Source organism: Fukomys damarensis, unplaced genomic scaffold (assembly GCF_012274545.1).
Source record: "Fukomys damarensis isolate Sample0158 unplaced genomic scaffold, DMR_v1.0_HiC HiC_scaffold_16, whole genome shotgun sequence".
Classification (NCBI taxonomy): domain Eukaryota; kingdom Metazoa; phylum Chordata; class Mammalia; order Rodentia; family Bathyergidae; genus Fukomys; species Fukomys damarensis.
In genome coordinates this window covers 129,414,066-129,424,401 of record NW_022900928.1, presented here as the reverse complement: position 1 = coordinate 129,424,401, position 10,336 = coordinate 129,414,066, and the positions used below count along the sequence as shown (strand labels likewise).

General features: G+C 48.2%; 1 protein-coding gene across 17 annotated transcripts in view; it reads right to left on the bottom strand.

Annotated features, from left to right (window-relative positions):
* Positions 1 to 10,336, bottom strand: part of Cops7b (COP9 signalosome subunit 7B) — a 51,142-nt gene that overhangs the window by 35,541 nt on the left and 5,265 nt on the right. For 16 of the 17 annotated variants that reach the window (XM_033764687.1, XM_033764681.1, XM_033764685.1 and 13 more), the window contains exons 2-5: positions 7,847 to 8,024; positions 5,143 to 5,218; positions 4,029 to 4,117; positions 1,347 to 1,549 (exon numbers count right to left, since the gene is read on the bottom strand). In XM_033764687.1, coding sequence (XP_033620578.1) covers positions 1,347 to 1,549; positions 4,029 to 4,117; positions 5,143 to 5,218; positions 7,847 to 8,008 — 530 coding nt within the window. In that variant the 5' untranslated portion in view covers positions 8,009 to 8,024. Of the gene's footprint in view, positions 1 to 1,346; positions 1,550 to 4,028; positions 4,118 to 5,142; positions 5,219 to 7,846; positions 8,025 to 9,912; positions 10,265 to 10,336 lie in introns of those variants that run through there. The other variant, XM_033764692.1, reaches the window with a different exon arrangement.

Here is a 10,336-nt window from a genome sequence, read left to right as displayed (position 1 = left end):
TTTTTTTTTTTTTTGGTACCAGGGATCGAACTCAGGTCCTTGTGCTTGTGAGGCAGGCCACTGAACCGCTGAGCTAAATCCCCGGCCCCATCTTGTCTTTAAAAAACAGGGAGCCAGGCATAGTGGCGCACACCTTAATCCCAGCACTCGGGAAGCTGCGGCAGAGCAATGATGCAAGTTCAAGGCCAGCCTGGGCTACACAGTATGTTCAAGGCCGGCCTGAACTATATAGTGAGCTCCTATCTCAAAAAAACAAAATTAAATAAATACATGGCTGAGAACATAGCTCAGTGGTAGAGTGTCTGCCCTGGGTTCAGTCCCTAACACAGGAGAGAAAGAGAAGGAAAGAGAAAGAGAGGACTAGGATGACCACCTTCAGTAGCATCAGACATTAGATTTTATGTGTCAGACATTTCTGTGTTAGAGATATTTTCTAAGTTCATTCTGATTTAATAGTTTAGCAATCCGCTGAAAGTTTCTGCTTTTGTCAAGTATTGCAAAGTATTTGGAGCCATGCTTGGGGCAGAACTTGAGATACTGGATGGGCAGCACATGCCCTGGGACCTGAGAAGCCTATGTGAGGCATCAGGGGCATCCGGTTCTAGGGGACAGGCACTGGGGTCTTCATCCTGGACTCTCCATGTGGAAACGCAGCAGACAGCCAGTCTGTCTGGAAGAAAACAACTGCCCTGCCCCTCTGTACAAAGCTGGCTGCTTTGCGCCTGACAAGGAACACACTCTGCATCTGCAACTATATACCCCTTTGGAACTCACTACGGCTTCTCTAAGTCCAACTGGCTTTATTCATTTAAATAGTTCCATAAGAAGCTCTTACAAATATCAAATGTCATTAAAAGACAGTACACCTAAATGTTTCAACTTCTTGTATATGGCAGACTATAGTTATCAAATGAGGATGTGTGAATCTGTGTTCCGAGTCATAATAACCCAGACCCAGTCTTCAAGTCCGCCACAGTGTATTACAAACCCAGCCCGATATGCTGCTGCCTGAACATGGTTCTTATCCAAAGAACCTTCCCACCATTTACTTCCTGAGCGTGGCCAAACACTGTGGCTGCATTTAGAAAGCGCAGGCCTGGCAGGGATACACAGCCCACATGCTGAGCCTGTGTATTTTATGGCCCACTGTTAACAGCCCCGGCTGCAGTTGCATTTAAGACAAGAATAAGTTTACAGCTGAGATGGCAATCGGAGCCCACTCTGGCTCCCTGTCCTAAGGCCCCAGCAGAGCCCCAGTGCCTCCGTTGGCCTCTGGAGACCACATGTCTGCAAGCAGAGGCACAGGTCACACCAGCTCTACCCTCCTCCTCCTCTTCCAGCCTCACCACTCATGCAAGGTCTTGACAATGTTACTGATGTCCTTCTTCCGGATGTCACGGCCGATGCAGAAATCCACTTCTAACAGCTGGTTTCGCTGGTCCAGCTTGCCCTGGATGATGTCAGTGTAGACGGCCTCTATGATGAGGTCTTCCAGTTCCCGGAGATTCCTCATCTCCAGGTCCTTCAGCAGCACAGAGTAGGGGATGCACTGTGGAGAAGGCCACGCGGTAGTTAGGAAAGCCGCCTGCATGCATTTGTGAAGATACAGCTATGACCCAGAGCCAACAGCGGCCTCTGGCTCAGGCAGTGCAGGCCAGGGTGACCGTGAACGTCGGGGCAGGAGTGTCGGCCCACAGCCTGGGCAGCTGGTAACGCAACCACACGAGGCCTTAAACGTTTTAGTGGAGGACGGGGAGGTTGAGACAGCGTCTTGCTGTGTGGTGCCACTACCAGGCTAGCACCAGAGGTCTAACGTCATGTGACTTCAGTAGTTTTCGTGACTTGATTACAGGGCGCTCTGGCACGGACTGCGCAGGCAACGAGAATGCTGCGCACTGCAGACCCTTCCTCCCACACCCACCAGTCAGTGAAGCGCAATATGAGCACAGCAGAAGGTCGGCACACTTGTGCAACATGGACAGCAAAATGCAGCAATTACCAAAAAGAGCATTTCAACCTGCCTACACGTGCATGCTGTGACGACAGGCACTGTTGTTATTCAGCAGACACGTAAGTTTTCTCATTCCATGAAACCTGGACTTGTGTTACTTCTCTGTCAAGTTAAAAATATTTAAAAAAGATGTTACATATACAGGAACCATATAGAGAGAGCACACATTGTGTATGGCCCACATACACTATACTGTGACTTCATACGCAGCCAGGAAGCGCCTCACTCAGGGTGGCCCACGCAGGGCCAAAGGCAGGACACGCAGGGCCCAGTGCTACAGAAGGCGGAGAAGGGAACACAGGACCTGTAAGACCCAAACAAGACTCCCCAGCACCCCAGAAGTGCCCTCCTGGCTCTCTACACTGTGGAGTTTTCCCAGCCAAGGACTCTCACACTCTTACAAACCCTAGACGCGTGCTGGAGAAAATAGAAATATTAGGTATGTGCCACGCTGCCTCCTTCTGGAAGTCTGCAGATTACATAAAATGCCAGATTATCATAGACCTCCAAGCAAAAAAGCCTTGCAGGCCAAGGCTTCCTCCTATGGGTGGCCAGCCATGGAGGTCATTCTCAAGGCAGCACTGTTTCCTCAGACTCCTGCCACCAACACAGAGTCCACAGCAATATTCCTGTACTGGGCCATGGTACTGATCTGAATGACTCCACGATGACAGGACATCTGAATATCCAGCTTTCTGCAAACCATCGGAGACAGCATACTAGTCTGGAAATAAACAGTGATCAAATCTGTATAAATAGATGGGGGGGGATTTAGCTCAGTGGTTCTGCCTCCTGCCTCGCAAGTGAAAGGACTCAAGTTCAATCCCCAGTACCAAAAAGAAATAGACAAGGGGGAGATCCACACAGAGCAGAGTGACAGCAAAGCCACCAAAAGGGATTTTCTGTGACAAGACATGCTGGGGAGAGGCGGACTTAAAATGACAGATTACAGAAGGAGAAAAAACTCATCCTACTCTCACCACACGGAAAAGCTCAAGATCAGGACAAGATAGGCAGGTTCTCACTTCCCAACAAAATGGGCTGGGTGCAGCTCAGTGGTGAAGTGCTTGCCTCGCACACGTGAGGCCCTGAGCTCAATCCCTCACCACCGCCAAAGAAACAAGACTCATACCTGAGATGCTGCGGCAAGAATCAGGAGTGTGTGATTAAACTACGATCATTCAACAAGTGTCAGGGCGATCCAAGAACAAATACACTTCTCTCAAGCTCAACCACACAGGGAAATGCCCACCACCAGCACTCAAACACAGGCAAGGCCGAGCAGAGAGCCAGGCAACTGTGAGCTAACCAAGCCTAGATCCTCTTTATGAATGGCCTGAGCAGCTGCCTGCCAGACTTCTTCTGAATCAGCTGGGCCAGAGCACTCGGAGAGACGGTGGAGTGAATGTCGCTTACAGGAGGGTGGGGTGTCAAGTCAGCACGTGAGGCAAGATTTCCCACTAGTGTCACGAACCTTGAAAATCCCAGAAGCAGTGTATTAAAAATCTACCTCTCTGGGCGAGGGGTGTGGCTGTGTGGTAGAGTGTTTGTCTAATACATGCAAGGCCTAGGTTCAATCCCCCAGCAGTCCTCTCAGGAAGTCCAATGTACCAGTTTTCCTCCAGCACGGGCAAAGTCCACGTGCGCTGAGTGACAGGGGAAGTCGTTAGCTTGCCACAAGTTGCCTTGCTATTTGAAAAGTATACACCATTAAGCAGCGCCCTTCCCTAACAAGACAACATGCCCACCCGACTCAAAGCCCCATGGCCGCCAGCAAAGAGGCCCACTGCTCCGTCTGGCCTGCTGTCCCTGAACGGAATGGCAGTAACTCACGGCCCCATTTTAACTGTCCTCCCCACCTTAACTGTAGTCCTCACTGTCATCCCTTTCTCCTTTTTCCTTTGCTAAGTATATTTTATGCATTTAGGATGCACTGTGTGTGGCTGAGTTCCCTCACCAATGCCCTCGAGACACCGGGGTCGGATCGAGTAAGAAGACAGGCGACACCAGGACGTACCTTCATTCTGGATGCCAAGCTCACGATGGTAAGGTGTTTCAGCTTGTTCTGCTGGGCTGTGCTCAGTTCTGGCAGGCTCTCCTTGTTGGCTGCTCGGTCCCACCCACCACAAAAATCAAGACATAAAGAAAAATTAGGATTTCTTTTATGGAATAAACTCATCCCTCCCATGCCAAATCTACTAAATCACTGTCATGACTGTGAACGTATTCATGAGGTAAGCACTGCATGAGCACTTCCAGTCTTCTCTGGGAGACCATACGCCTCCAAAAAGAACAGGCTCGGTCTCTCCACACGAGGAGTTTAGTATCTTGAGGAGCCAGGCTTGCACAGACACCATGGGGTGGCAGTTATCTTAAGGGACCTCTGCTCGTGCCTGTGACACGAGAAGGGAAGAAGGGGAAGAGGGTTGAGGGAAGGCAGTAAGTGCAATCTCACTTAAGATAAAAGAAAGGCTTTAGAGCAGAAGTGGAGTTTGGGGTGAGCAAAACCTTAGTGATAATAGGACTGATCACAGCAGAAGCAGGGCAGCGGCAGGGGACCCAGCACACAGCCCATGCAACAGACACCCACCCAGTTAACCTTCTCAACAACCCGGGACAGACTCCAAATGTCCTATCTCTTAACCCTAACTCTTGATTCCAAAAATCTGAATCTAAATTGTTGTTTCTTATGCACAGTGCTGAAATTCATCTGGTGGAGACCACGGCAGAAGGGGGAAGAAGTCTAGAGTAGCAATGCTAAGTTAATGAAGTTACAACTATGAGTGACTTAATGTTTTTCAAATTTTCTTCAATATGGTGATGTTATTTTGATAACATTTAAAGTGCTGAAATATTTTACAATGGACATCCTGACATGTCAAAGCACTTCAAGCGCCTTTCAAACTCCAGTTCTCAACAATTTCTCCTGGAAAACACCCAAGGGCTCTATCTGTGGATGAGCTCATTTTACCAAACAGGAAGTGAAGGTGAGAAGGGAAATCCCTTTTGTGAGGTCACCAACAGGGTGAGAAAGCCAAGTTAAGAAGGCCCCCAACTCACACCCTTCACACCTCAGCCCTCAGTGGTTCTCCAAACCAAGACAAGTCTTTGGAAGGATCTTACCAACTCACCTATGTAGTCCGGGTATGTCCCATAGGCAAACAGGTTCAGCAACTGCACGTACGCAGCGTTAGCGCCTTCTGCAAGCTGAGGAGGAAAAACAAAGTTCACTAGAGAACAAGCCGTCTAACGGTCACCACTGTGTCCAGCAGAGGCTGGGTGACTGTGCGGAAGATGGATGGCCACTCCTGTGGCACTGTTGGGCTCAGTGGCCCCTGCTGTCCCTTCCAACTGATTCTTTGGGGAAAAATAAAATTACTACAGCCCCAAATTGAACCTTTCTTCCTCAAGATGTTTTATATTACTTGCAGATTTTTCACACACACCTAAGCTGGAAGTAGTTTAAGTTTTCTCGGGATTCCCTGTGAATTAAAACAGAGACTGGAGGGGCGGGAGATGTAGCTCAGTGGTGCCACCACCTGCTTTGCATATGCAAGGTCCCATGCTTGATCCTGGGTACAAAAAAAAAAAAACAAAAACAGAGACTGGAGCACCCCTGGACACACCCCAGCCCAAGAGGCTGATAACCACTACCGATCTACACTGGAAACTTAGGGTCAGTTCCAAGTTTCAGCACTGCACATGGACTATGAATGAACCCGGGAGTGACTAGCAGAGCACCAGGTGGGGCAAAAAAGCAGGATATGAGGCTGCCCCGAACGAACATTTTCATACTCTTCACTGGTGCTGATGGCAAAGAGCCATCTGCAGAAGAAAAATGCAAGAGTCACACACTGTTCTGCCTGGAACTGCTCTGCTGTGGTCGGTTACCTAACAAGGTGCCTTCCTCCACCACAAATGACAGCTGTTACTCTTCCAACTTACCAAGGGCAGCACAGTCAAAACACGAGTAACAAGATATCAATAGCAATACTATTTGATTTGAGCCATTTGGGAGGGAAAAACAAAAAGAACTGTACCCATAACTTCAGACCACTGAAAGGCAACTACCATATTCCCAGCTCCCAATGGAAAAACATAAGCCATGGGGAGAGAAAAGCGACCTATTGGGCCAGGGATTTAGCTCAGTGGTTCTACTGCCTGCCTGGCAAGCACAAGGTCCCGAGTTCAATCCCCCGGTACCAAAAAAAAAAAAGCACCTGGTGAGAACGCTGGCAGCAAACACCTCAGTCTGCTTTCTCAGCTTACCATGTACCTCCTGAAGCCCCAAAAGAAGAGTTGCAAGAGACCTGCTAAAGACCACCAAGCCTAGCCCCACTTTTCAGACAGACAACTATAAAAATAAATGAAACAGATTACATCCTCTAGAACTGATATTCCAAAGCGCTCCCACTGGCCTCAGTTAATGAGGTCTTGCCTGCTTTAATTTTCATCCATCTCGTCTTAGCCAGTCTTTCACAGTTACAACACAACCACTTGGCCTCCATCTGGGCTTTTCATGAACCTGAAAGAAAATATTACTCCTTGGCCATCTAGCTTATCTCAGTTGGAAACTGGGCCCAGTTCTCCCAAATCTTCTCTCTATGGTAAACTATATTTTTAACTGAAAGCTTAGGGTATATCGGGCTATGTATTCAGCTCCAAGGAGCTTGGAGCTTGCAGAGCTTACAGGGTAGCAAGTAAGACTGGCATTAAATAAAAATGTGTAACTGAACAACCAATGTGGCTCTCCCATCTCTGGCCATCAGAGGAAGAGACCTGTGGGGAACGGTGATGGGGAACTGCTCCAGCCTCCTGACCAGGAAGACGAAGCAGACAGACAACACTGCACCCAGCAACCTGAAGGTCACAGTGGGCTGCAGATGTGGAGTTGGCAGCCAGCAGGAGAGGAATTGCTGCAGTCGTGAAAGTGACGAACCACCCAGCAGGAGCAAGCGATCCCCATGAGCACAAGAGCCACTCTCAGCAGCATCTGGTGTACGGCCTGCAGGAAACACCAAAGCCTGGTTCTGCACACACACGACAGCCACCCACACAGCCAGCACCACCCCAAGCAGCCTGTGACAGCGAAGACAGAGCAAACTGCCCCCCACCAACACACCAAGACCTCCCAAAGGCTTCCTCAAAGCTCCTGCAGCGTAACAATGACTGCACTCTTTGCCAACAAATCAATAAAAATGCAAGAGTCAAAGGTGAGAAGTATAAGGTGCGTTCCACCGGGCCATGTTCCACCTGTCTGGTCATCATTAACAGATCTTCTCATGTTTGAGGCAGAGACCAAAACTGGACACAACAATCAAGCCAACAAAGCAAAATGAACTCCTTTCTTGCTTTACGTGTCTTGCGTTTTACCACATCTACTTTAGTACAACACTGCCCTTTTCCACAAGGACGATATTTCCTTATTCATGCCCATCTCACGTTCAACAGCCACAATTTCCGCTGTGTGTGTCCCTAATCAATCTTGTCCATTGTCCATATTGCATCGGAGGTCCTCTGTTGCTCAGAATTCCTGAAACTACTCCTATTAAACATCAGCCCATATTTACAGCATTATTCTAATTGATCAGGACCATTTTGACTTTTTTACTATCTTTCAGATAACTAGCAACCTCATCAAATTTTACCCAAGTTTGGGGGAAAATATTGAATGAAAGGCGCCCCAGATGCCATCCTCAACCACCTCCCCTGCCCCACTACCAGGCATCCCTCTCTAAACAGGGTATCTCACAGGTCCACTCTGGAACCCCTGTCAATCTGGAGAAACACCGAAAGGCTCAGAACAAAGAGGAATTCAGTGGAAGCCACTCTTACCTCCTGAACATTGGCCAGCTCCAGCAGTTCTCCAAAGACGTAAACTCCAGGAGCCTCCAATACCTGGCTTATGAGAGCAGTAAGTGCTGACCCACTGGTACCTTTGGCTAATAAAATAAACTGTTCCAGGAGGTTACTTGAAGGTTTTTGTTCACCTGCCATTCTCTGGCTTTGAGATCTGTCCAAAAGAAAAAGAGTATCAGTCATTCTTCCTCTTCTTTCCCAAAGTCTATATTGCAAGGCATGGTGATGCATCCCTGTAATACCAGCACTCAGGAGGCTGAGGCAGGAGGATTGCCTCAGAGTTCAAGGCCAGCCTGGGTGACATAGTGAGTTCAAGGCCAGGATGAACTACACAGCGAGACCCTGTCTCAAAAAAAAGGGAAGACCAAAGTCCCTATTTATTTAATACTGAATCAGACACCAGAATACTTTTTTCCCCAGTACTAGGGATTGAATCCAGAGCTTCATGCATCTTAGGCAAGCATTTTTATCACTGAGCTGCAACCCAGCCCTTATTTTATTTTGAGACAGTTTGAGTGATCTCAAACTTTCCATCCCATGTTGCTGGGCGTCTAGGCACACACAATCACAACCAGTGCCAGAATACTTTTAATTTTATAGTGGTGATAAAGATAAAATGGCAAATAAGTCCAAATGGAATAACCATTTTGTGGGACAGGCAGAGTCCAACCTGGAGTTAAAGGGATCTTGTCCTCAATTCTTTGTTTCTTTGTTTTGTTTGTTTTTGAGACAGGGTCTCACTATGTAGTTGAGACTGATCTGGAACTCACTATGTAGCCCAGGCTGGTCTCAAACTCACAGCGATCCTCCTGCCTCAGCCTCCCAAGTGCTGGGATTATAGGCATGCGCCACCTCACCCGACCTATCTTGTCCTCAATTCTGAGGTTTGAAACACATCTGTAAAAGTCATTTCCTCGGGGCTGGGGATTTGACTCAGTGGTACCATACCTGTCTTGCAAGCACAAGCCCTGAGTTCGATCCCTGGTACCAGGGGAAAGAAAGTCATTTATTCATCTGTCCCTCTCTCAGAGGCATTAATGTGGACAAGGGGTCAGGGATATAGCTCAGCGGCACCACACCTGCCTGGTAAGCACAAGGTCCTGAGTTCAATCCCAGTACAAAAGAAAGCAGACCAGGATGAAAACTAACACATGGAAGTTGTTTCATACATATAAATTTTTATTTATTTATTTATTTATTTTTGAGACAGGGTCTTGCTATGTAGATCAGGCTCGCCTTGAACTCACTATGTGGCCCAGGCTGCCCTCAAACTTCAGCAATCCTCCTGCCTCAGCCTTCCCAGTGCTAGGATTACAGCTGCGGGCCACCATGCCCAGCTCTCCCTAGATGTCTTACATCCACCTGATTTATAGGCTCTGGTTGAGGCAATTTGTTTCAGCTTCCCATATGTCATCAGGATCCCATCTACAGCCAGACACAGATAAAATATAAAAAATAGACAAGAACCATATTACACTTAATCAAGGAAGTTATTTAAGGGCAAGGATGTGGTAGAGCATGAGTTTAGCATCCAAAAGGCCCTGTGTTGGGCGGGGGGCGTTGTGTTAGGATAGGAAATGGGGGAAACGAAAGACAAGCAACAACAAATTCAATCTTAGAAGAGACATGTTGTGTAAGTCCATGGGGAGAAATCCCTTTATTTGGCCTCCTACTGATTGGTGATATTTACCAAACAGGACTTCTGAACTATCAGGAAACCTTTACAACAGGATCTGGGAAAACAATGCAGACACTGTACTGCAACCTCCAAGCCCTTACGGTAGGACTGTGATCTAACTGCAGGTTGAATGTCTGTGGACATACAGCATACCTACGCTCCCCCAGTTCTACGTAAGAGAACACCTGTTCTCTACATATGAGACACTAGGAAGTGTGACAAAATGACAGAAAGGTTTGTATAGCAGTGTGAAGCGAACGTCAGTTCAAAGGAGGGTTTGGTGCAAGAGAAACTAAGTTTCCCTGTGGAGTCTGGTACACCTAATAGCAATTGTTCCTCGCGAATGAAGTATTGCCTGACTTACGTTTCTCACGAAGGTCTTGTCAGAAAGAGAGAAGTGCTAAAAGGAACAAAGTCTTCTGGGGAAGAAGGGGAGGAAGAGGAGAGGGTGACAGGACGAAAGGAAGGGGTGGGAAAGGGAGGAAAGAAAGGCGATGATGGTTAGGAAAGAAAGAACAAAAACCGCCCTTCCAAGCTCACGCGTGAACACACAGATGGGGATCTCGGCCAGCGGACTAAATGAAAGACGTCAGGAGTGGCCAGGAGGGAGGGAAATGGGGAGAAACTTCGGCGCCTCCGAAAGATCCCAACCCAGAAAGCAAAGTCTGTTGAGGCAGAGCGTGGACCCCGGTGGCCGTCTTCCCAGGGGGGGCGGCGGCGAGGGGCCCTGCGGAGACGAATTCCCGACAAGGGAGGGCGCTGATGTGATGGGCCGGGGAGAGCGAAGG